The sequence below is a fragment of the Cheilinus undulatus genome, linkage group 17 (genome assembly GCF_018320785.1).
Source record: "Cheilinus undulatus linkage group 17, ASM1832078v1, whole genome shotgun sequence".
Classification (NCBI taxonomy): Eukaryota; Metazoa; Chordata; class Actinopteri; order Labriformes; family Labridae; genus Cheilinus; species Cheilinus undulatus.
In genome coordinates this window covers 26,383,040-26,410,440 of record NC_054881.1, presented here as the reverse complement: position 1 = coordinate 26,410,440, position 27,401 = coordinate 26,383,040, and the positions used below count along the sequence as shown (strand labels likewise).

At 39.1% G+C, this 27,401-nt stretch overlaps 1 protein-coding gene across 4 annotated transcripts in view; it reads right to left on the bottom strand.

Annotated features, from left to right (window-relative positions):
- Positions 1-982: 982 nt before the first annotated feature.
- The window catches only part of ank1b (ankyrin 1, erythrocytic b), a 103,025-nt gene continuing 76,606 nt past the window's right edge, over positions 983-27,401 (bottom strand). The window contains exons 30-44 of one of the 4 annotated variants that reach the window (XM_041810594.1): positions 26,759-26,963; positions 26,488-26,584; positions 26,156-26,384; positions 25,524-25,652; positions 22,443-22,562; positions 20,226-20,310; positions 19,094-19,168; positions 17,815-17,946; positions 17,464-17,622; positions 15,925-15,996; positions 8,804-9,461; positions 8,531-8,666; positions 5,903-5,974; positions 5,253-5,348; positions 4,934-5,016 (exon numbers count right to left, since the gene is read on the bottom strand). In XM_041810594.1, coding sequence (XP_041666528.1) covers positions 5,280-5,348; positions 5,903-5,974; positions 8,531-8,666; positions 8,804-9,461; positions 15,925-15,996; positions 17,464-17,622; positions 17,815-17,946; positions 19,094-19,168; positions 20,226-20,310; positions 22,443-22,562; positions 25,524-25,652; positions 26,156-26,384; positions 26,488-26,584; positions 26,759-26,963 — 2,238 coding nt within the window. In that variant the 3' untranslated portion in view covers positions 4,934-5,016; positions 5,253-5,279. Of the gene's footprint in view, positions 5,017-5,252; positions 5,349-5,758; positions 5,975-8,530; positions 8,667-8,803; positions 9,462-15,924; positions 15,997-17,463; positions 17,623-17,814; positions 17,947-19,093; positions 19,169-20,225; positions 20,311-22,442; positions 22,563-25,523; positions 25,653-26,155; positions 26,385-26,487; positions 26,585-26,758; positions 26,964-27,401 lie in introns of those variants that run through there. The other 3 variants (XM_041810595.1, XM_041810597.1, XM_041810596.1) reach the window with 3 other exon arrangements.

Genomic DNA, 27,401 nt, shown 5'->3' with positions numbered 1-27,401 from the left:
AGGGGCCTACCAGCTCTCTCCCTGTGATTCCAGCCTAAAACATGACTCCCCATCCTCCTTGCTGACGTCACAGCCTTGTTGGGCCATGGTGGTCATCCACCAACCATCCACTACTCCTCTATCTGGACCATCCCAGGTTGCATGGCACTCATCAGTGAACAACACTGTTTGAAAATGAGTCTTCATGTATTTCTAGGGCCATTGTAACTGTTTCTGCTTGTGAGCATTGGTTAGGGGTGGCCAAATAGTAGGTTTACGCACGACTGCAAGCCTCTGGAGGATCCTACACCTTGAGGTTCATAAGATTCCAGAGGCACCAGCAGCTTAAAATACCTATTGCTGCTTTGTAATGGCATTTTAGCAGCAGCTCACTTAATCCAATGAATTTGTCTGGCAGAAACCTTCCTCATTATGCCTTTATCTGCACGAACCCCACTGTGCTCTGAATCAGCCACAACTTTCATCACGGTACGATAATCACGCTTAGGTTTTCGTGAAATATCTAATGTTTTCATAACTTGTCCAAGGCATTGCACTATTCAACGCTTTTCAGCAGCAGAGAGATCCTTTTTCTTTCACATATTGTTTGAAACCTGTGGCCTGCTTTATAATGTGGAACGTCCTTCTTAGGTAGTTTTCTTTATTTGGGCTCACCAGGCAAACTAATTATCACAGGTGTCTGAGATTGATTTCAGTGATCTAAAGAGCCCTGAGACACAATACCATCAATGAGTTTCATTGAAAAACAACAAATTGAATGTTTATGACACTAAAATCCAATCTGCATGTTAATTGGAATGTGGTGTAAAACATATTTTCTTACTTCTTCAAGAAATTAATAACTGTTAATGGTTAACAAAAACATGAATGTATTTTGGATACATGAAATAGCACAAAGAATAAAAATAATAAAACATATTTATAAAAAGAAAAAACAGTATCAATTTCAACAAAATATGACACAGCACATATGTCACATCTTTGTTTATTAATTCTTGTAAATGGTTTGAGCTGGTGTACAGGGTAAGATGGTCTATACATATCTTCATGTCAGAATGATTCTGATTGAAAGGCTTGTATACATATTCACGTTTGTTTATCCTCTCTCTGGGACAATAAAAAAGAAAAGAAAACAAGTGGTCATAGCTACAAAGCCTCTACATTCCCCATGATGTGGGCGTCGGCCTAGTCTAGATAATGCTTAAAGAACATCCATAACAATTCTATGAGGGTGCATAGCATTCTAATGAAATATATTTTGTCATATATTTATACATATATTTTCATAAAAACATATTTTTTGTGCATGTGCGCAGTTGCATTCCTTAGGATAGAGTAATATGATATTGCGTTTACATTGTCATGTATCCATTCTAAAGGAGTATAGGTGATCTCTATTCTTTGCAACACTTATTTATTTTTATTTTTTACAATACTCTTTCTTAGAATACAGCATCCTTGGTTACATGTCCTCTCAAGTCACATTTCCAGTCAAATTTATCTTCTTCCCCCTAATCTAAGCAGGTTTAGAACAAGCATCACACACATACACACACACATCCCACACACACCCATCCCATACACACACAACATGGTGGGTGCTCACTGATTTATTCAAGAGTTCAATTCCAAATTATCCACCTAAGGTTAAAACGAAAAACTAAAAACCTAATAATATACTACACAAAGTGCTTAATGCGTCGTAAAATTGTTCTGGGTTTAAAACAGATTAATTTATAAACATGTAATCTCACATTTTTTGCTAAATTTCCAGTGATATTTTCTGTCAATAAATTCCCCCACATTTAACAAGTACTGAAACTTTTTAGAATGCATAATAATGAACTGACTGCTTGAAAGAAGAATAAAGACCAGTTTTAGAGTTATCTTATATGATATTCTTTAAAACTGTATTATCAGCTTTACAAGCACTGTCTGCCAAGGGAAACTGATATGCATTTTGAATCACAACCAAGGAAGACAGAATCTGGAACTAAAAATGAAAATGTCATATTTACTTGTGTTTTAATGACTGTGATGCAATGCAGTGAAAACTGCTGTAAAGAGAACAGTTTAAAGAATTGTAGAACAACAGGAGTTAAAATAAACCCTCATCATTTATGAAAGTTAAGAAGAAAGTAAATGAAATAGAAGGTGTCTTGTTGTCAAGGTTAAGCAGCTGCTTTGGTAATATTACAGAAGTCAAATAGTAAACCCAATAAATCACTGGAAAGACTGTATTTCTATCAGGTGAAACTGTCTTTGTTGCCCTTTACTTCATGTTGAGAAAGATTTACTTCAACAAACACTTTTTTGCTCATTACTGGTTAAAAACAAATGAATATCAGTTGTCACTGCGGCTCCATGGAAGCTCTGCATGCAAACATCTGAGTTTTTTCTGACTACATATTCTGTCATTTTTGGTGTCATTTGAATCAAAGGGGACCACCACCACACGCATACACACTCAATCACTCACAACGATGCTCACCCATCATCCATCTTGCTTCACCATCCACCCCCTTGATTGAACCCTTTGAATCCCAAAACGCCCCCTAATCGTCCCCCAAACCAAAGCCTGATCCTGAAGCACACTTTGTGTCTTGTCTTTGAGAGGAGGACTCCTAACATAAACAAAAGGAAAAAACATTTTGATTCTGACTGAGCAGAACTGAAAACCTGAGTGGAGATACAGTGGAAAACATGTGATATGTAATAAACGTGCTATATCTGATGAGGCTCTAGTGCACGGACCGGGCATGGAAAATATGTGCATATGTGCGATGTGTAACTAATGTCTACATGCATTCATTCATTCAGTATCTCACTCATTCAGGCTACAGTAGCATTTACAGTACTTAAATATTGTGTTTTTCCAGAAAAATGTGTGCTACTATGATATGACCCCGTCATAGTGCTGCCGTTGGATTTATGCATAAAGTAAGTGATGAGGGGTGGTTTACAGGGATGCCAATATGACACAATCAAAACAACCTATATACCCAATACAAGAAAATGCAATAAAGTGGTTTCCACACTTCTTAGTAGCAGCACACTTCTTAGTAAATATTAGTGTGATACAACATATCCTGGTTTATATTTTGCTACGTTAGGTGCTGGAAAATAACACAATAAATAAATAGATTTAAAATAAAACAATGTCTCAGGCCTCCCACACTGCTACTGCTGAGTCATCTGATCTTGGATCAGTGCATTGACTGTGACTCATTAACATCAAGGTCGACTGAACTTCACAGCAGCCCAATGTCAACTCGACTGCTGTTCATCCAGATGGAGTTTCTGTGTTCACTGAGGAGTTCAGTCAGTTACACCTTCCAGTTCACTCTTGTTACAGATAATACAGAAGCCTGGCCTCCATCTTTTTTGTTTGTTGTTAGGTATTATTGCTGTGGTATTCTCCAAATCACTGTCCTCTGACACCTTGACCTAGCAATGGTTATTAAATGATGTGATGTTTTTCTGATTATGTACGTTTATATATATACTGTGCTTTTCTTGGTTTATATGAATGTTTGTATATCTTCACAGTTCACGAGTCTGGGGTCAGTGGTAACATGACGATCACAGTGCTAGCTGTCTGTCCTCACTGCACAGTACCATTCATATGTTGAAACCTTATGCTGTTTTATGCTTTCTGCCATTTTGCTAGTCATCATCCAAACCCTCACATGAATCAGATACTCCCCGTTATTTCTCCACTTCTGTCTTACAGGTGAAAGTTTTAAAGTGAGGCCCTACAGCCATTGCAAACAGATAAGCGTGCACACGCAAAGTTTTTAAACTGATATGGAGGCGCAAAAGATGCTAATGGAGAGGCTTGTGATTTCTCTGCATATTGACTGAGGCTACTGATAAAGATTGCGGATCAGTATGACTGCGCTACTGGAAGTAATGATGGAAGAAGGTAGAAGAGGTCACAAGGGAGGAAATAAGTTACATCTTTGTATTGTTAGGCTGCTGCACAATGCAAACTAGCAACTGACCTCTTTCAAAGAGCACATTCCCAGTTGTCTGAAAAACACATTTCCCCTTAAAACATGAGGATTCAAAGAGCTTCAGTTTCCATACCAAGGTTGAACTCTGCTTAAAAACCAAGGTGGACAAGTTTCAGAAAGAAACAATAACAAGAAACAAGCTTATCCACAAAGGAAAAGACGTCAAAACACGCAGACAGGAACACTTACGAGCAGGGGAGCGCAGCGGCTTTCTCATTCCAGCGCTGAGCACGGCATGACATCACAGGGGCAAGAGCCACTCGTGACCCGTGTCTCAGCACAAAGCCAGAAGCAAGAAACACATGCGGTAGAGAAAAGTACACGCACACATACACACATACACACAGTGACACATGTCCACGTAGCATAGAGTGCATATATCACATTGAGAATAATAAGGGAAAAGGTCCGGTGAAGAAGCACTGGTAGGCTCAGCGGAGGATTAGCTGAATACGGAACCATCCTCTTGGGGACTTTTTTTTTGGCTGTAGTGTTTTTGGACTTAACTTGCTTGCCACTTTAGTTAGGGGGGGATTAGGTCCTTAAAACGACACCTGTCCAAAGAGTTGGCCAGCCCCATACCTTTTACCCCTTCAGTTTGTAGATAATGACAGTTCAAAAGGTCAATGGGCATGCACCAGCAGTCATCATGCGAATACAGTTCACAGGAAGCACTTTTTGTTGCTTTTTTTCTCTGTAGTTTCACAGACATTTATGTTTTTTTGTAAAAAAAAACAAAAAAAAAAGAATCTTCATGCCATAGTTTAGTTGACGTGTTTCTTTACAAATGTTATAAAACTACAAGTATAACTCCTCTCCTTTTCTTCTGTCTCTCTTCTTTTGTGGTGCTCCATGATCACACATTGAGGATGATTCGGTGTTTGCCATGTAGTTTGGATTTGTTAGTCTTTGTGTCACTCTTCCTCTTCTCCTTTGTTCATTTCCATCTTCGCTCTGGTTGTGTTTTTTTGGAGGGTGGTTTGGCAGTGGCTTTCCGGTCCTAGAAAACAGAGAAAGACATCATTAATGTTTAAAACACAGGCTGAATTATTTCGGCCTTCTGATATAAAAATATCATCAGAGTAGTGAATGCCAAATCTACTGTTCTAATTTTGAATGTAAATGGAACAGAACAGCATGTGACAGTCTACTGAGCTTTAACAGAGACAAATGTGCTGCCATAAAGGCTTCTTTCCAAGCACTGGGATGCACAAGTGCTTGCTGAGTGTCCCGTACCTGGAGGACTGGGGTAGTATGTGTATTTCAGTGTTTAACTCTCCGCAGACTGGTGCGCTGCACTGATTGAGCGCCCTTTCTCACATCCACCCCCACCTGGAGCAAGGAGGGAGGGAGGAGGGAAGGAAACAACACTTGGACCAGTTAACTCCTGAAGCCTCTTTATGTCACCAGAGCAGGAAACTAACTTCTCTCCACCGGCCAGCCAGGGAGGCTCGCTGCACTCCTAGAGGCCATTTCATTTTAAGATCTAATACATCAGCCAATCAGTTAAGAGTGAGCATTTTTACACACAGAGGAGCATTGTATGAATGAAATCAGTTTACAACTCTGAAAACAATTTGATCATAATGGAAATGATGATGAAAGGTGGTACTGGCTTACTTTTCTCCTTATAATCTTTTCAAACAACCAGACCTTACATTTTATTTTATATCAATGTCTTTATTATATGTATCTCTTTATGTTTACTTGTCAGATCTGCTAGTGTGGACAAAATGCTTTAAACGTATTCTTAGGCTGGTGGCTACTGTTAATTTCCCACCCTTTCAGCCAGACTCTGTGATTGATTCACACTTAAATGTGACAATGATTAGTTTCAGACTTGGTGAGTGAATATGAATCTGTATGAATGAACATGTCTCACTAACCTTTCGTGCCAGCATCTTGCCCTGTTCAGAGGCAAACTGCACCTCAGTACTATAGTCCTCTTTATCTTCTCTCTGAACAGAATGACACAGAGAAAATGTAAGGAGCAGATCAAAGTATTTAAAAGCCCTCTTTCCATCAAAAGCACAAGGAACTTCAAGCCAGGAACTCCTTTTCAGGGAACTTAAGGTTACTATCAGCCTGATGTGTGAGTTTTTATCGTGGTCTAAAGACTAGGAGAATCTTAGCAAATATAATGGACCAATAAAAAACAAGGACAGCTGTTTTTACTAAGGTTTTGCACACGACTTTATAGCAACACTGTAGCTGTGTATTTACTGTAAAACAACTCTTTTGGGGCTGCAGCATCCTTTTATAATTATGTGTCTTCTTTTCTCATGTTTTTATTTTCTGCCATTGATGTGTTCAAGCAAATAAGACACAAACATACAAAATTAAAGCATCTGTGTTGGAATTAAATGTAGCACATACTCAAAATAATACTGAATTAGAAGTTATAAAGCTGAAGTTCCAGTTGGTAATAAAAACAGTTTCACAAGTTTTGGTCAATGGGCCAATTTTATTCATCTTCAATATCCCCTTTGTTGGATTTATCACTAGGAATTACTCAAGGAAAATTTTTATACATGTGATAATCAATTATACTTATCTGTGAAGATGAATAAAACCAGTCAGTAAGGACTTGTGGACACAAAGACCTGGTTCATCAGCAAATGTTTCATTAGGGTTCAATTAGGCTCAGAATCTGAGATGTATTTAGGTATGGACTGAGCCTTCTGCCTGTGCCCTGAGGTCATTTTGTCCATCAGAGTTCCTAAACGCTTTAAAGAAACAAATCCGAGACTTTTTAAGATCTGATCTGAGAAAAATTAATACATTTTTTTGCATAGTAAATTGTCAAAAATGACAGGTGTGAGATTTCTGATTCAAAAAACTGTTTGTAAAATGTCAAACTGTATAGAGCAAAAGATTTCTTTTTTGGTCATAAACAGTCAAATTTGATGATTTCTAGCACACTTAATCCCTCTAATGTATCAATATACAGTATAATAATATTTATATAACACATTTTTGCAGGTGTGCTGAGTTGATCCGAAAAAGTTTAAATATTAAAAAAGCAGAAAAATGCTATTTGTCAAGGAAGACCTTTAAATGCAAGGACTTTAAAGTGGGAAACATGGTTTTTTACAACAGTACAGAGAATCACAATGAGTTCAGACAAGTGTCTGGGGTCCTCTCTCAGAAGTTAAGAACATCCAACACCAAATTCCCTTAATTATGGAGAGTATTTATGCAACAACTTGCAGAAAAAGATGATTAAAATCATATGAGGTTGGCTCGAGAACAAAGACTGGCAAAGGAAATGTTTTAGTCAACCTGCCTTCTAAAATTTAAGAACTTTTATGTAAAAAACAGACTTTTTAAGACTTTTATGGCATTTTATGGCCTTTAAATTTAAATCTGTAATTTAAGAATATTTAAGACCTTTCAAGGATCTGCAGGAATCCTAGTCTGTATGTTTATGAAGCTTACGGATACAGACCAAGTGTTGCAATACCACTGAAAATCATGAGGCATTATCGAGTATTGTAGCCAACAGTAAAATGGCAGAAGTTTTTGAGGAAAGATTTCAGGAATTGGTGAGGAACTACAAACATATTTATAATGTTAGCTCATCCAGGAACATCGACAGAAAACTACAAAAAAACAGCTGGGAGCTCAGACAAAAAATGAGGGTCAGCTCAATGGCAGTGAAGGAGAAGTGGAGGTCCTTGTGGGACTGTGCCCTCTTTTGTATTTGTTTTTTAATGTCTACTCCAACAGAAAGGGCCCATATAAGAAAATGAATAGGGATGTTGCTATCGTTTAAATTGCTGTTTAATTGTTTTACCTAGCGAAAACAAAGATGAGAACTTTCCTTCAACCTTAAAATAAATAATAAAAAAAATACTTATAAAAATGACAGACTAGCAATCTTGAGTTTGTTACTTTTTAGCCCTATTATTAGAGTTCTTGATGATCAGGCTGGTGTAATTAGCCTAAAAAACTTTTAAGCTTGTCCAAAATGCTGCAGCACATCGATCACTGACAAGAAATGTGATATGACATCATATTTCTCTCATATTAGCTTCTCTGCAGTGGTGGAAGTTCCTGGAAAGGTGTCTACTTCCTGGGAAAAGTTCCTGCTGTGAAACACAGCAATATTTGCATGTTTTTCTTTGCATTAGAAATGTAAAACAAAACCAAAACGTATTGGACATGGCAGGTATCACTCATGTGTTGCAGCATGCAACACATTCCTCTGTTCAGGTTCTGTGATGTCATCAAAATCAGCAGTTTTGATGATTATTGAATAGTTAAGTGGGACTAAAGCTGTGAATGATAGCTAAACTACAAAAAAGATAAAGGGATGGACAAAGATGTTTTCCCCTCCAGGCGCAGGCAGCGGCGGGTGGTTGTCGTGGCAACCTGACCTGGCCCCGCCTCTGCTCCTGTTCCCAGGCACGTTGGCCCATCTCCTGGTGAGAGAAGCCCAGCCCCTTGTCAAAGGGCTGTGTACCCTGCAGGAGACGCCCACGCAGCACATAAGAGTAACCCGTGTCACACACCGGAGTCAGTAACGCCTCTTGGGCCACACGCAAGCCTGGCATGCTGCCATCACGTCCTGATGACACTGAGCCCACCCAGCCCTGCAGGGTGTCCTTGTCTGGTAAGTACGGCTGAAATGCTCCACCGCCAACCATACTGGAGATTGAAATGGAAGTAGACCAAAGACAGGGAGGAAAAGAACAAAAACAGAAGATAGACTAAGTGTTATGAGAGGAATGGCTGTTTTATGGCACAGAATAAGGTTAATTTGAGCACAGATAGATTCAACGTACCGGTTATCTCCATTGTGTTCTGAAGCGCGACTCAGTCCCGATATCTCACACCTTTGAGCGTATACCTGCTGGCCTGCAACAACAGAAATTCCTTCCACTGAACCCAGCCCTTGACTTTCACCTCCCCCTTTAGACCCTCCTACTGTAGAAAGGGCCTCCCCTTTCCTTCTGTCCGACCTCTGACCTCCAAGCTGGCCGTTAAGGTTGACCTTGGGAACGGCACCACTGGCCCTCACCCTGTCTCTTTCTGTCAGGGTGGTTGCTGGCTCCTGTGGCGCCTCCTCCTCCTCAACCTCCCCTTCCTCCTCCTCCTCCTCCTCTTCCTCCTCCAACTCCATGATGGAGCCGCTGGCCCCACTGGCTCCACTGCTTGGGCGACCCAAGCTGCAGGGCAGGGAGAGGGTGGCCCCCTCCGAGTCATCAGCTCGACTGCTGCCCTCCAGGGACGAGTCCTCCACTGTAACCAATGAGGGGCTGACCCCTGCTGGCCACACCTGAACGTCCGACATCTCCATTAATGTGTCTTCCTCTGTGGTGGCAATTGGGGCGCATTCTAGGCTTGAGACTTCTTGCCAGTAGGGCTCCACACCCAGTGGAGATGGCAAGCTGTACTGCATGGAGGCCGGGGACAGCAGCTCCTCCTGCACCAGCCCATAACCTGGAGGGAAGACAGGGGCGAGACAAGAAAAAGACTAACACCACGCAGGCACAGCCAGGGGAAAAAGGGGAGGTGGTAGATTGACTGTTTCTCCAACCTATGAGGAAACAGCGAGGCACCACCCTGTCCCAATATACCAGGAAGTAAAAAATTTAACAAGTTGGGAGCTGTATTATCTGAATCAGTTGTATGACTATCCCAGACTGTATATTTCTTTTTTAAAAATTTTGTATTTTCTTTCAGTTCAAAAGATGGATCAACTTGTCTTTGATTCTAGATTTTATCATTGGGACACAGCAGTTAGAGTGAGGTGGGAGTAAGAGGGATTTGGTGCGTCATCCATAGTCTGTGAGGTGAATGGTGTGGGGCTCTAGTTTGCTACCATGTTGAGGGGGGGAATCTGCAGAACAGACACTGTGATCCTTTAGAGGCATAAACAGGGTGATTCTAGAGTTGTAAAGAGTACCGATTGTTGGGTTGGCACGATAAAAAATGCAATGTGGGTAAAAAATGTTTCAACTGGATTTTTTTGGATCATTACAGGAGCTTGAACTCATTAAAAATAAGCAAACTGATCAAAAAAGTCCACTGATGCTGTTAGAATTACAACACCAATAACAGAATAACATTTTAGATTTGACAGTCACATTAAAGCATTTCTAGCTCTTGTATTCTGTGTTTGGATGAATTAAAGAAAAGCATTTTTAAACATTTTGGATCATTGTGTTAACTGGTCATGGGAGAGACTGGGTGCTGCACTTCATCAGGAAAGAATATATCCAAACTGCATTTTAAACTGAGTCCAATCTCCAAAATATTTAAAACATTACCTTTGTTCTTTAATAAAACAGATCTATTATCGTTCCAACCCTTGTTGCACACTTCTGAGTGAGAGTAATCAGCATCTTGCAGATTCTGAGTGGAAAATGCAAGCTACTGCTGCTCTTGCATTCACCTGTGGTTGCACATCAGTCATGCATTCATGTGTTTGCACCCCAAGCACGGGAAAAAACTCATTATTCATACTCTAACCACACAGCCGGAGACACACTTTAATACATACACACAGACACAATAGATCTGCTGAAAGACTTTTAAAATTGTGTGCTTTGAAAACTGGGTTTTCATTTTCATCTAACCTGAAGAGGTCATTTTAAAATGCAGAACACTAATAACATTTGAAAAGGTTAACTATTTGGTGGTATTTTAGTGAGTCTCCTGTCTTTCAGAATGCTCTGTGGATTGTGAATTTCATGTTACCTTGCTCATTGATCCGATTCATTCAGTCCTACACAAAATAGTATGCTTTGTTTTTTTTTTTTTTTTTTTTAAGGAAAATGCTCTCAGTAACATTTATTAAAAAAACAACTTTTTAAAAACTGACTTTTAAAATTCTCTTTAGGTTTAATCAACAAGACATCTTTCACAGCAACAACACATGAAAAACACACAAGGGCACACACAAACACTCACAAAAACTAATTTTAATCAGTTGTCTTTTCATTTTATTATTTTTAAATTACAAATTTTATTTGAGATTTAAACTTAAGATAGGAACAGTATTCACATTCAAACCGAAGAATTCGAACTAAAGAACATTAAAATATATAGATTTTTCTTATCTGTAAATGTTAATGTAATTGTAGTTCATTTTGTTATATATATATATATATATATACACATATACATTACTGTATTTTCAAGAGATTTATGTTTCAATGTATTTATTTTTTTCTCCAAATAACTGATGTTAGTTTTCTTTCTTTTATTTATTTTTATTTTTTGCCTTTTTTAATCTATCTGGCTGGCCTTTTGAGTCAAGTATTATATCTAACAAATACTTTATCTAAGTTACCCAAAAATAAATGGCTACATGTCTTATGATTAATAAATAATAACAGTGCGGTTATATACATTCAGAAAGTTATGTGACATAATCTTAGATGGTATGTGTTATTTTTTCTTTAGATTTGTTTTTGGAATCGTATAATAACATAAAACTTGTTTTATAAGTTGTAGGATCAATGAGTTCTGATGAATGACATAAGGTTAACTTGACCAGTAAAGGAGTACTTCACCCACAAATAACATGTTGGGATGCATTAAAATGTTGTAGTAAAGAGCCTCATCCACAAAGGAATGCTGTCAACTGTTAAGCTAACAGCCTAAAGCAACTAACATCTAAAAACTACAAACATGAAATAATTATTAAAAAACTAAATAATAATATAAAGGAAATGTTTTGTGCCTGACACAGAGCTCTAGAAAAGCTGAACTGTGAGAACAACACTACAGTCTCCTGACAAACCTTTCAATTGATTTTTACAGGCAGTTATCACAAAATGACCCTGTCAAAGTATTGCCAATCATTGTGGAAAATACCCTCCTGATTAAATGTACTGTAAAGCTAAATATTTAGTAAAAAGCTGCCTTCATCTTGATCAGGCAGAGACAGAAAGGGGATACATGTACGATAAAGTCTATAGTTAGTAGTTCTCAGCCCTCCATTTCAAACAAACCTAACCTTTATATAAACAGAAGAAATATGGTAAGATTAATAAAGTTATCATAAAGTATACTAAAAAAAGAAATGACTGAAATAGACTGATATCTATCAGTACATTCACAGTATGGAAACAGCTGCTATGTACAACTTTATAGGCTGAAAGTAAGCAGCACTGCTAACAAGATACTAACCATGATTAATCCAATGGTTAAGCATAATACTTAGACCCACAGAAAGGTTTGATGTACTTTTTTATCTGTACTAAAATTATTAACAGAGTTGATGTATGATTTTTGCAAAAAATCATGATGTATATGTACATACATGGACTGGCACTGAGTCAGCTACATCCAAAAAGATTCAAGTGAATCACTTTGCAAAGTCTACCTTCAAATCAGGCTTTTTCCTACTCTCAGTTGAAGCAATGTAGATTTTTCCAGCATCTTTTCTACCGTAAACAATCAGACAACACATATAACTACGTAGTTCATACTTAAACGCTCAGCTCTAACAAGTAAAAGAACCATTAAAGGGTGAAATACCTCTTTACTGTAAAGCTTACTGCCTCATAGTGTGTTTGTGAGTAAGCTTGTGCATGTGTGTGTGTTACTGGGATGGTACAGGGCCAGGATAATGAGAGGCGGTGTCAGAATGAGGTGGACAGGGGGGAATGAATCAGGATTAGAATGAGAGTTAGAATGAGTTAGTTGAATCTGGGTTAGCCTTTCCCTTCACTCCTGCTTTTAAAACACCAACACATACACACAACAGTGTCAAAGGCACAGGATGTAGTGAAGCAAAAAGAATTCCACAGAGACAAAAAACAGACAATAAAACTGCACACCACGCTACTCACTGTACCACTGTACACACGCACACAAACTCATAATACTGTAGTCATACTCAGACACAGATGAAGACACACATTTGGCTCACAGATTTAACCCCAAATCTACAAAATTAATTGCACACACCCAAATCATACACAAACACACCTCAAAGGAATCCCCCTCTGGCAGATAACGTTTAGACAATGTTATCAGTGAGACTGTCATCAGACCAGGGCAAAACAAAGACTCACAAAATTAGGTAAGGTCAATTCAATTAGGTCCAAATTTATTTAAAGCTATCCTACTTTTTCAAAGATGCTTAGCATAACCAAATTAAAGCAATGAATGTGTGTATGAATTAGAATATTTACAGATTATTTTTACAGATGAAGAAATTAAAGTTAGGTACTTTGCCCGTGAATGAAAGACCTCTTCTCACAGCTACATTGTACAAAGAACATTATATTCTACGCAGATGATCATGTTTCACAGCAAAGCATCAAAAACACACCATTTATTTTACAGGAAAACAAAAAAATCCAGTTGTTTGTTAATATAGCATTAATAACAAGACTGAAATACACCCATTGGACAAAAAAAAAAAAAAAAACACATTTTACACTTTGAAGAAAACGTCATACATTGAAAGCATGCCATGCACATAAAGTGTCACAAAAAACAAAACAAACAAAACAACCAGTTAAGTTTTTGTTTAAAAATCCCTCAAGCTCAGTTCAGACCAAAGATTTGCAATGCGACAAGACGATTTTAGAACAATGTTGGTAACATTTGCGGCACTCTAAGCCGAGCCGTTGCAGCTTGAATCAAGCCATCTGATGCTGCCGGCAATTCAGCCTGTCAATCTGCAGACAGTTAGTTACAAGCATATAAATGTGAAAAAGGGAACTTTTTTTCTTAAAATTTAAATAAAACTTTCAACCTAGTGGCTTATCAGACAAGAAGCACACTAGTATTGCTGCAACTTAACATGGTAAATACATACTTATTGTTATCTTGATCAAAGTTTACATCTGTTTTATACGTAAGGCTCTTTGAGTGTGCAATTTTCCTCCTCATAGAATCTTCACTGAAAATCTGTTTCCTGTACGTTTTTTTGACCACTCATGACATAGAATATTAGCATCAAACTCAGTGATAGACATCAAGACAGCTCCAGAAGTATGTAGCTAAAATATTTCAATCGCCCCCTTGTGGCTGGCTGCAGTATAGGGGATAGGGACTGATCTCAAAGGCTTAAAGTTCCATTAATTTTGGAAGGAAATAATATTTTTGCAAGAATATTTCAATAAGACAAAAATAGTTTGACTATTGAGGCAGAAGAGCTTTTTTCAGGCTGTTTCATTTTTTCTTGACCGAGGCTCAAAAGCAGGCCCTTGTGAAAATAGAGTTGATGACCCCTTTTATATGAGATAACACATGAGAAACTGAAGGCTGTAAGAGCTCATTTTGACTGCAAAAAATGAATTCTCAGCAGATATCTTCGTTAGAACAAGACTGAGCTTGCAAAGCATTTTTGTGTTTTTGTGCATGAAACTTCACTGCCACTATATGATGTTGATGATGAGTTAGTAAAGAGCAGGAATCAACTAGCCTATTCTTATCCATTATCATGATGATAAAGATATAGGAAAAAAACAATTAATGTGCAACAGTGGAGACAGATTTATTGCACAGTAACTTTAGGAATAAATCACTTTAGACTGAGTGACTGTGAGTCCTTGCCATGGGAATGATGTGTTTTGTCCTTCATTTGCAGCAGTGTGAAATTGTAGTTTTTTAGAACGTCGCAGAGGGGCTCATTACAGGCAGCTGCAAGTTTCAACTAGTCTTGTCGTGACTCTTTGTTCTGAACTGGGCTTTACTCTCAAGTTTCAGTTACTCTAAGGACAAAAAAATACTGACTAAACATAGGTTAAAATATATTTTTAGATATTTTTTGGAAGTAGCTTAGTTTATCTTGCAAGCATTTCAAACTATAACCATTCACACTTAAAGTCCTTGCAAGCTAAACTAAGTAAGGGGATAACCTTGACTTTTTGGAACATTCAATAAATCAGCCTCCATATATAGAAGCCAAGGTCTGACACAGGCTCACACACACACACAGGCATACAAACACAGAGTGTAACAGAAACACATGCAGCATGCACATGCACAAACTGTAGTACAAACACAGAGCTGGATTGAGAGAAGGAAGAGGAGGAGAGGGTCCCCTCTCGACTGAACGAAGGAGGAGCACGGGAAAAAAAGATGACAAGAGAAGAGGAGGCCCAGAGGTCAACATGAGGTCATATGAGGTCAGAGGTCGGACAGGAAGAGCTGTGAGGAAGAAGAGCAGGAGAGGGGGCAAGGAGGAGGAGGAGCGGGGCGGCTGGGCAGCAGATATGACATGTCATAGGTTCAGAGATAGAGAGAAAGTAGAAAAGAGAGAAAGGGACTGTCCTGAGCAGAAGACAAAATTTAAAACCACTGGAATATCACAGACATAAAGTCTGGGGTTAATCGAGTAAAGCCAGAAGCGAAATTCTGTCTTGTTCTCAGGGAGAGAAAGAGAGAAGGGAGGAGGAATAGAAACAAGTAATGAAGGCCCAGAGCACACTATCATGTGTGTAATTTTGTCCCTTTAGATTATTGTATCCATCCCAGACACTCACACCCACGTATGCACACACATGGATGTATGTGTGCACACATGCTCACAAAAACACGGAATGAAAAAATCTCCTTAATTTAAAATCTGGAGACGCCCAAATGTTCTGGTTCAGCTTTTTGGTCTTCAAAAATCCAAGTTTACTCTCAAACCCATGTCAATGACAGGAAAAGGGAAAGTATCCTCTTTTCTCATATTAAGTCAAACCAATTAGAACCATCATGTTTAGGGCTCAAGTATGAAGTGTGAAAAATAAAACATGACTTGTGCCCCACTGAGGAATGCACAGAGGCGGTGTTAGTGCATGCTGTAAAGGTCGGGCTCATGGTGGGAAAATGACACCATTCCTCAGACCTCAAACCATCATTGTAGATTCATAATCATCATCATCATCTTCATCATCATCATGTCATGAGCAGCAAACCACCATGCAGCCCAAGTTTAACTTCAACTTACCCCTTCTGAAAAATGGGGGTCTAATAACTCGTGGCTTGTGCACTAGGCGCGATGGCCTTGTGTCCGTGACCTCTTGTGGAGCAACAGAGACAAGGTACAATGGCTGTTACCCACACTCAGTAAAAGGACGGAGATTTCAGGGGTGGAAAGTAAATGAGAACAAAAGCTCACCTCATTGATTAGAATAAATTTGTATCAGATTTTTTTAGGAGTGCTGACTATAAAACAACACATTTGTTTACCAAAGAGGAACATGAAGTAAGCAGATTTTTAATAAAATTGTGCTATTCAGTATTTTTTGGATTCTCTTTTAACAACTGAACTTTTACTCTTAATGATATATTAAATATCAATGCAGTCTTTAACCTGACATGCCAGATGATTGTTTAATAAATCCATGTAGTGGATTTATTAAACAATCATCTGCAAAACTTCCTATACAAAGCATTGGGGAAGTAAAGGACTTGTTCTGTTTGTCACTTTCATGGGCCAATCAAACAAATTAGTAGGCATGCTCAGCTCTGCTCTGCTAAGTAACGTGACCTAAGCAGGGAGACTACCAGAACGGTGGAGCTAGTTGGTGGATCAAACGTGAAGGGTGAAGAGTAAAAACATGTGTGCCAAGAAAAGCTGTCAGTGTGGTTCTTCGCTTCTCTTTCAATAAAGAAATGCTGTCCAGATCTGATAAAAAACTGCTGCTGTAGCTGCATCTTAGCTTGTTGTTCCTCCAGCAGCCATTGTATACTGGCTTACAGTACAACTATCCCAAACCGTAACTATCCAAACTCATGTCAAAGCAGGTTGGGAGATGAGCCAAAACATAATTTCCCACTAAAAAGCTTTCAGTGTGGTTCTTTGCTCTTTTTTAAATAAAGAAATGTGGTTAATGTTTGATAAAACTGCCACTGTATTGTAGCTACATATGTCCAAGCTAATAGTGACACTAGCGATGGCCATTACCACTGCACAGCTAAATCCTGCCCGGAGTTGCAGTCTCATTCCACTCAAATGACGCTGGTCTGTTTTCAGACCTGACTCAAACATTTCAGATTGGAGCTTTGCAAGATGGATCTGCCTGATGATAGTCATGAAATATGGCCAATCCATCAGCTTTGCAGGGTTAACTTAATGTGACTTTTTTCCTCTAAAATCTGCTTAAAACAATTCCTTTGGTCCTACTAACTTTCCGTTTCTGATTACCATAGGTCATCATGGGGCATGAAAATACTTGTGTTCATTTTATATTCACCCCCAAGAAACTCAAACAAAATGCCAATACTTTGGGCCATTTTGCATCATTCGCAGTATAGGACAGACTCTTTTTATTAAAACAGATGGTTTATGATTTGCTATCAAAAGATACTCGAATGATCTAGTCATAGTTAAATGATTTGAAAAACATGTCGGACTGCAAGATACAAAAGGCAACCTCTGCTGAAAAGTATAGCATAGTGTTGTAATTAATTCACTGTTAATTGAAAAAGATACTGGTTTGAATACTGAATGTGTCACATGAAGAGATGTGATTGTGAGTCTTACCATTGATGACACTCGGGGACAGCAGGGTTGAGTCACGGTCACTGAGTCGACAGGCTCCCTCCTCTGAAGAACCTGGTGCTGGTTGTGGAGCTTGACCCTCCAGAGAGGTAACAATGTCTGCACGGTCAATGTTTTTCAGAGCAGTGTACAGGCTCTCCACTGAGAGGGAAAGACAAAGAGGAGAGTTGAAGACAGAAAAGAAGAGAGAAACAGAGAGGTATGTGTACAAGGGCAGTTCAAAAGGTGAGACCACTCTATGGAATACTCGACACTGATGAATGAAAACTTAAATTTTCATATTTAGTGGGTCATTTCTAATTTTGAAGAGATTCAAAGTCAGAGAGGACTTACTCTTGGCCCTTTTGCCTTCTCTGCTGGCCCACAGACTGAGCAAGGCAGAACTTTGGTCCAAAAGTGAGTTGGGATTCTCCACACGAATTCTATTGATGTCATCCACACCAAACTGAAGCTCACGGGCTAACTCTGAAAATTAAACAAATCAAATACAAAAATACATGATTAATTAAAGCCAGTATATACACTTGGTAATCCTAGTTTTCTGGAAAGATAAGTAAAATATTTCATTAAAGGGTATGTCCCTCTTTGTTGTCCCAATAAGCCCATGCTATAATGTCTACGGCTTGCAGTCTCAATGACTGATTTAAGAGGAAGAACAGTCTACATACACGGAGGATGATGCAGCATGATCTCTCATGAAGTGAGCACATGGGTTAGAAGTAATACAACTAATTTCTCCCTTCAACTAAGCTGCTTGTAAAAGTGCTCATGTAGTTCTGCCTAATATGCTATCAGTAAAAAGGAGGCATTTAGAGCTGTTGATATTGTGCCAAGTGTGTATTGGCTTTGTTGCATAGGACTTACGGATATTTGCTCTAACAAGCATGGTGTTTGTACCAGAGGAAGACAGTTGTGTGCAGGTGAAAGGCTGTTTGGTGTTTGAGTGCTGTAGATGCTCCATTCAAAAAAGGGCACAGAGTTTGCTGCAGAAAATGTGTTCTTATTACAATTCAATCATCACCACCTCCGAACAAAGGAGATAATAGGTGTCAGAGCTGCTTGGCTGCCAAGTTTTGCATTTGGTAAACTCTTCCATTTCCCATTAAGGTAAGGTGTTTAAGTCTCATCATGTAGCTTTGGCTGTGAGATATCCAACTGTTCAACAGATGTTTTGCACATTTTTTAACCAGTAGTTAAGTATGGATCAACATAAAGTCTAGTATGAAATCTAGATAGTTGCTATGCCTGAGGCAGAAGCAGACGTAGCTGGCTACACTGATGGATAGCCTAGCCAAGGTACATGGAATTACACTTTGGTAAAAGGCTAAAAGGTGAACTACTTTAAGCTGTATGGAGGCAGTTAGAGTGACAAAGCCCTATTTTCTGTGACTTCATAATATAACCTGGCACAACTGGAGGCCTGTCATCTAGTAATAAATTAAATCTACTGACACTTAAGTGGTCAGTCTGGATAACAATCATGTTGAGAAAAGAAAAAAGATTTTCTGATGCTGCTTTTTGTCTGTTTTGGGACAGGATTTCGTCACAACTGCCAGCCAATAAGGATGTTCAAAAGTGAACCCCACAATGATGTGATGTTTTAATAACTTACCTGCCCAGCTCAAACCCAACTGTTCAGATATGATGTTGATCTTAATCTCAGTTCTTTCCATTGCATTCACTGTGGCTAGAAGAAAAGAAAAAATGCAAATGTTACCAACATGAAGTTTATGTTTGTTGAACTGAGGGAATTGTGACTTCAACCGTTATTGCAGTAACATATGAAGAGAAAGAAGTTGCAATGTCACCGTCAAATGCCCAAATACTGATAGGCCTACATAGATATCTGTATTAACAGTTTTGGTTTAAATGGAACTTGTGTCCTTAAATATTTGATGCCGACTTGAGTTGTTATTAAAACTGCTTATGGCAATACTTACCTTGACAAAAGTATTGCTCTGTTGAAGGAAATATGCAATACCTAAAACATTGTTTTGGTCCAAATAATTTTCAGGCTAAGCACACCATTGGACAAGGGAGGTTGGAATTTGGGTGTCATTCAGGTGCTTGTCCCACCAATCCAAGTAGCATTCAGTGACCATTTTAGAGGGACTGTGCAATGTAGCAGCGCTGGGTAGCTGATAGACAGAAAAGGCCTTTCTCCCTCAAACCCCCCAAAATCAGCAGCCTTTAAATAAAAAAGGGTGGCCATCTTGGCTGTTCATTTACCACAGGCCAATCAATATAAGGACTCCTCTGTCTAAACTCCACTGCGAGGTCCTGCCCATTCCCAGTGTTAAGCTACAGGGCTAATGCTAACCATAACTGCTGCCATGCCATTGGAAATCGCAGTGGAGACACCAGCGCCATGCAAACTAATCACAGAAGTCATTCATCTCTTGTCATAGCTACCAGGACACCTAGTAAGTACAAGGCTAAATTGCCATGTGTCATGGAGCCATTTTTGGTCATATTGGGGCTAGCGCTAAATAATCCTTTGGTCATACATTCAATATGATTTCCTCTGACTGCACTGCAAAAAACTCCGAGGCACACTGTAGAGCAGTGCATTGCATCCAAGGCTTGTCTTTGTGCCATGCGTGCACGCGACACATTAGGGGGAAATAAAGAGGGCAGAGTGGGAAGCAAAGGGTTGTAGGTAAAGGGGCAGTGCAACATTCAGTGCCCATCTCCAAAGTGTATGAATCAGGAGAGGGCTGAAGGTCAGGCAAGGGAGCACTCACCCACACCAGGCTCGTTGAGTGCACTGTAGCGTTCCCTCAGGGCGAGGGGGGTTAAAGTTCGCCTTCGTTCTTCACTTCCAACCACCTATAAAAAAAAAAGAACTTGTGAAAAAAAAGTTAAACTTCTATTTTATTAAGTGTCACAAATGCCATTCATGTAGGGCGTTCTAATGCCCAAAATGGAGCAAGTACGACAGCGGCATATGGCTTTAAGTGACAGCTGGATCAAGGACATTTCACATAAAGAGAAAACACAACATAATGATGACTTAATAAATCAACCTTACAATCCCTTGAGTCAATAAGTCTGGACAAAAATGGTTCTAGGAATACACAGGTACTGAAGTACCAAAAGTAATTTTCCTTTGAGCATTTGTCACTTTCTTTCCTATGGTTATAAGGGTCAGCTTATTTCTTAGAAATTTTGAGTCTCCCTACCCTTAAAGCAGTCTGTAAGTCCATAAAAGTAACAAATCCTAAGGAACTCAGTGTCGAAATTCATGGCAAAGATCTTACAATAAAAATATTCCGTTAGTTAACATTTAAGCCTGGCATACACTGTGTGAATTTCATCCAATCCAGCCCCGAATTTGCACAACTCACTTGGAAGTCAGGCAAACTTTCAGTTGGATCGTAGAGGTGGGAATCTTTAGGTACCTCATGATTAGATTTGATTACGATTCATAGGGCTACGATTCAATTCTTAATGGAATACTGATGCATTTTGATGCACTAAGTTTTTTTCATACATTTCTTTTGTTCTCACTGTGTCAAACAAAATAAAACATTACATTTGTGTTTAGAAATAAAGAGATCAATTAAATGTCAACTATCCTCTAATGGGAGATTTGTGTAAACTGGGAAGTTACAATTGCATTGAACCAAAAGTAACAGCATCCTTTCCTCTTAAAGTTTCTGAAAATACAAACATAACAAAACAAAAACGTCCTTTTTCACAGATGAGCAATTGGGAATCTAAATCTTGCTGTTACATGCTGCGTGTCAGATTTCCACCTTGTTGTTCCTGCTATTCCACAGTATAAAATATCTAAATAATTGATTATTATCGAGTATTGGACTTTTATAAATTGATTCAGAATCTTCCACCTCCACAACATGATGCATATAAGAATCGATTTTTTTCTCCCACCACTATTGGATGGTGCATTGTTTGTCGTGTAGTGCACAGGGGGATAAAACTGACTCGGATCATTTCTGACATGTTTAATATTTTGGTAGTAAGACTTCACACTCTCACAGTGAGAGCAAAGCACAAGCAGAATCCTCAAGTTTGGGGTATTTTTTCCTTTTTAAACTGTCAGACAGCATCTAAAATCACCAAAAGCAGAAATTACTTCTACCCCCAAACCCATAAAATAAGGGAAATAAAGAAGCAGGAAATATTCCTACCCATAGACCTCCAGCTGACACGGATGGGTATGCTGTTTGTGTGTGTGTTAGAGACATAGTGGGAGAGAGAGCGAAGATATGACAGGATACGACTTCAACCTTTGTGTGTCACGCTTTTTTTAAAGGAAACTCCACAGATTTGTGTCACAGTCTGTCCCATCTTTGCTTGTACAGTGTTAGCACTGAGGTTGTGCATGCCCACCGGACAATATAGTGTGAGCACATAAATAGTGTGCAATGGTCGTGTGTTGTTAACTATTCAGTCACACAGTGCAAGCTGACATTCAGCAAAGACTGTTATAGAGTCGGCCTAAAATTGTAGTGCACGTGTGGCTTTAGGTAACACACCCAAATTAGAAGATAGGTTTTGAAAAAATGCAGCTATATCCTGCTAATCTATTTTTAAATGGGACATTAAACTGTGAGAACAATTTCTTATGGGTGACAGCTTTAACATTTATATTACATTTACCATGAAAAATGTCCAGAGGACTCCAACTGGACGTGTATAGGTATGTACAAGTTTTAGGTTGTGACTAATTTAGCTGAAACACTAAAAAAGTTGAATTTTTTAAAATGATAACATTTATTAATGAAACGTTCTGCAATACTGTCCTTTAGCCAACCAGGTGTGAAAGCAATGCAAACTAAATTCTATATTGTACTTACTAATAAGGAACTGAAATTGACTGTTGTGTATTTATACTATTCAGAAAATGTAACCAAACTCAGGTCTTGATATTTTCGGGGGAATTTAAGGAAATTCTGTCTTGAAAGTTTGTACTTTGAACCTGTGTTTATACTTACCTTGACGCAGGGTGGCATGGTTATGTTTAGGTTACACAGTACATGCTGTGTATCCTCATACTTGGTGCACTTCCGCAGAAAGGACAAAAAGCCAACCGCATCCTTGTTACTATCTCTCACCTAACAGAAAGAGATGGCAGACAGAAGAAGAGAAGAAAAGAGAGAAGAAAAAAGACAAAAAGAGCAAGGACAGAGAAAATGGAGTAAACGAAACCAGACAGAGAAGAGATAAAGGTGAGCAAAGCAAGTAGCAAAAAGAAAATGAGAAAGTGAACCAAAGAGATACAATGAAGACAGAGTACATAACAGAAGAACAGAATGAAAATGAGTAAGAGTGAGAAGGTATAGGGGGAAGGAAAAGCAGATCAAAACAGGTATTAGTTCCCTCCACAATGTCTCGAGTATGTGCCGCACTAACATGGGACGAGAAGCAGGGGGAAACAGGGATGGAAGCAGTCCACAGGCAGGCGAGAGGGAGAGATTTACCTGCACATTTACCTGGACGTCTGTCAGACCAGACAGATACAGAGTGACCGTGAGAGAGAGAAAGAGAGACAGTGAGACAGACACATACAGACAAGCAAGGCCGCAAGATTGGAAGGCAGGCAAAGAAAGTGAGGGAGTCACAGGACATGCAAACAATTACCCAAGAGAGCTGACAGCTAGATAGGTAAGTTGTTTGTTGCTTGGCTACAAATATGAACAAATATTTATCAGAGTGTATATATATCTAGATGATAATGAGTGGTGTGTGTCACACTAATGGACACATACAAGGACAATGACAGACAAAAAGATGGATAACTAAATACAATTAAATGATAACAAAAAGTACATTAATATGATAACAAGACACACATAGATATGCACAAACTGTTCAAAAAGTCATCTCTGTAAGGACAGGGGTTCAAACAACATCAGAAAGGCTGATAGTCATAAATTAATACCTACAGGGGAATAATAAAAATAGTGCACTATTACTTCTTAGGGTGGCTTATAAGAGCATGAGCAGCAGAAATATAGAAAGGAAAAACAGTATGCCAAAGTAGGCTGGACAACGTTTTACTTGTTTTTGTTAAAAATATGAGGACAAAAATGACCTTCCCAACTCCAAAAAAGTTGGGGCACTGTGTAAAATGTCAATAAAGACATTATGCAATGTTTTACATATGTCACCAACCCATATTTTATTCATCATAAAAAACAAAAAAAACAAAAATAAAAACCAACATAAATCAGATGTTGAAACCAAGACATCTTACCATTTCATGCAAAATATTAGGTCATTTTGAGCTTGGTGGCAGCAACACATCTAATAAAAGTAGGGACAGGGAAACAAAAGACTGTAAAACTAAGTAGTACCTATGAAAAACAGCTGGGGGAGCATTTTGCAACTAATTAGATTAAGTGGCAACGGGCTGGTAAAATGTCTATGAAAGGAGCATTTCAGAGAGGCAGAGTCTCTGGACAGTAAAGATGGGCAGAGGTTCACCAATCTGCATCCAAAATTTGTGGAACAATTTCAGAAAAAATTTCCCCCATGTAAAATAATTATGTGAAGACTTTGAATATCCCACAAATTAGTATCGGGGCCCTCAGGTGGCACTGCATTAAAAACAAGCAGGATTTTGAACCAGAAACCCCTGCATGGGCTCAAGAACCCTTCCAGAAATCACTGTCAACCCAGTTTACTGTGCCACCCACAAATTTTGAAGCCGTTTCATTCCAAGCAGAAGTAAAACAAGACATATCTTCTCTGGACAAAAGGTTATTTAATGCACTGAGGCAAAATGGAAAATTGTTATGTAGTCAGATGAACCAAATGTGAAATTCTTTTTGGAAACCACGCCTTTTTGGAAACAATGAATTATCCTGCGGACCAAAATGGAGAGGGACCATCCAGCTTGTTTTCAGCGCACAGTTCAAAAGAATCGCCAGTGGTATGGGGGTTGCATTAGTGCCAATGGTGTGAGCAGCTTACACATCTGGAAAGGCACTATCAAGGTTGTAAGTATAAAGAGGTTTTGGAGCAATGCATGCTCCCATCCAAACATCTCTCTCAGAGAAGGCCTTCCATACTTCAGCAAGATGATGCTAAACCATACACTGTAGCCATCACCAACAGCATGGTCTTGCAGCACGAGTGCTGAACTGGCCTGCCTGCAGTACAGACATTTCACCAATAGAAAACATTATGCAAATTTTAAGATGAAAAATTCAGCAAAGAAGACCCTGGACTGTTGAGCAGCTAGAATCAGACAACATTGGGACAACATTCCTCTCCAAAAACTCCAGCAGCTGGTCCCCCCACTTCCAAGATGTTTACAGACTATTTTTAAAAACTGATGTTACACAATGGTAAACATGGCCCTGTCCCTACTTTTTTTTTACATGTGTTGCTGCCATTAAAGTAAAAATAAGCTAATATTTTTAATAAAATGGTTAAATGTCTCAACATATGACAGGGTTTTTCTATTCTTTTGTGAATAAAATACAGGTTTATGGGATTTGCAAATCATTGCATTTTGTTTTTTAACTGTCATTTTGCAGTGTCCCAACTTTTTTGGAACTGAGGTTGTGGAATGAACTGATTGACAGACATACACAGATTGAGAAATGTGTTAAAATGTCATAATAATCAAATAATATTCTCTATAGTTTCATCCTCACAAACATACTATTACATGCTTACTAGACTTTAGAATTAGACTTGATGCTACGTACATTTTGCGATGTTTATTTGATTTTAACTTTTTTGTAGGTATAGAGGTAACTTTTGTGTTGAGGTACTGCAGTAGTTCTAAATGAGGTTGAAGTTAACACAAAGCTGTACTGTGAGCTAAACCTTTACATGCTAATGGTAAGACAAACTGAGAGACTGCCTGAGAGATATGAAGGAGAAAAGCAAACACACAAAAACCACCACGTGAATAGCAGGTGAGTGCCCAGGAGGGAAACTGACTGCAGAGAGGATCCTTGACACACTGAAACCACCAACTGAACAAACAACACCACAGTACAGTACGAATATGTAGCATGTGATAGAAAAGCAGGCATATGGGCACTCTCATATCCACAGACCTTGACAGAGACAGGCAGCCTGTTATCTCTGAAGGCCTGGAAGCTGAAGCTGCGAGGCTGCTGGGTGGCCTTCCTGATGGGTACTAGGTTACCAGAACACTCCAGGTGCAGCGGCATGCCTTCCATCAGCTGTTGAGAGAGTTACAAAATGCTGTAGGTGTGAAGGAACTGACACTCGAAAAAGAGACAGAGTATTGATTTTTATCTGAAGACACAAACTCTGACAACTGCCACAGTGGAAAGAACAAGCCTCCTGGGATGAGGTTTGGTTAGCTGTGAAGCAGAGGTGTTAGTGTCATTTATCTATCAAAATAAAGAGGTTTAAATCTTTCAGTGCAAATCTTTCGTAGGATTTATAAGTAGGAGTGAGATAGTTCACAGAGATCATAATATGGTCTGTACCTCAGTTTTGGAGTGACAGTTCAGTAAGAGAGCAACACATTTCAATGTCTCTGGTTTAGTTTTGAACCCACAGTAGTGAAAGTTACGGATTGCTGAAATTCTAGTCTTTTTAAGTTTCTAAATATATAACATGTTTATTGTTTGCGCTACTGTGAAACTATGGTTGATGTTGCCATCACAACTGTTCCTTTTAACAAAGGTCACATTCTCAACATTTTCCCTGTGCTGACCTCAATGTCTCGACTGCGGGCAACTTCAGTGAAGTTTTCATGCAGCTCCAATGTTTTGTCCATCTTATCATCTGTCATGCAGTAACACCGTAGGCGTCCCTCACGAGCTTCATTCATCTTTGCAAAGATAACAAACTTGGCCATGTATGGAACAGCCATCAGCTCCCGGTACAGCAAATTTGCAAAGGTCACTGCCTCTGCTGTGCGTGGACAGTCTGCCAGCCAGAATCTGGATAATGTAGGGGGAAAGGTTATAAGTGAAAAAAAGAAACTTGGTTTTTACAAGGACAAAAAAGATAAAGCTGACTGGTGAAACATATATTATTACATACCTGGCGGAGACATTGGTAGTGAAATTTGCACAGTTGTGGGCGTACATCAGTTTGGTGGTTCCAGTGATGTCCTCCCATTGAGCTGGTGCTGTGCCTCCTGGGACATAACAAACACATAGTGTCAGCCATTCCCTGATAGATGATGGCTACAAAGACATTTCAAGTGTACCTTTTGTGTTATAAGGGCATCCAAAAAATGCAAAACATTACAAGAAATCTTTAATTCAAAGACACTCACTGTCTTCCTGACAAACTGATAAATGGATCCTACCAATGACACTGCAGAGCAAGCGCAAGCTGGTGGTATCACCCTCCCCAGCATCCCGAGGACTCTCCCTCCAAGAGGGTGGCAAAGGGATGCGCAGCCCGATTGGACGGTGAAATTTGCGTCGACGTGGCTCGATGGTAACCACTGGGCTGAAGGTCGCCTGGTTACCAAGCTGCCGAGTCAGCAGCTCATCAGGGATGGGCTGCGCCTGTGGTGGTAGTGTAGGAGGGAAAGGTCATAAATAGGAGGATGCCAGATAAGACTTTTCAAAAGATATGAAGATAAGGATGGCTTAACTAAAAAAAGCTAAAGAGAGTGTACATGACTGAGAAGGAGTCAGTAAGCAGGAAACAGAAAACACATGCAAAAGACTAAACATCAAACTCTCAGCCATACTCACACATGCAACAAATTCATATTTCACACCTGACCCAACTCAGATCAGTGCATCAGCTCGGTCAGTGTGGCTCACAACTTAAATCAGGGAACTGAGGAGTGATGAATGGCTGGATAAAAGAAAACATGAACAGAGCAGCATAAGGCAAAGCAAAACTCATGCAGTTTCTTTAAATAGCATCAGTGCTGTGACAAATCAGTGCCTTGACAGACAATGTAAGCAATGTACAGCAAAGCGATGTAAAAAAAA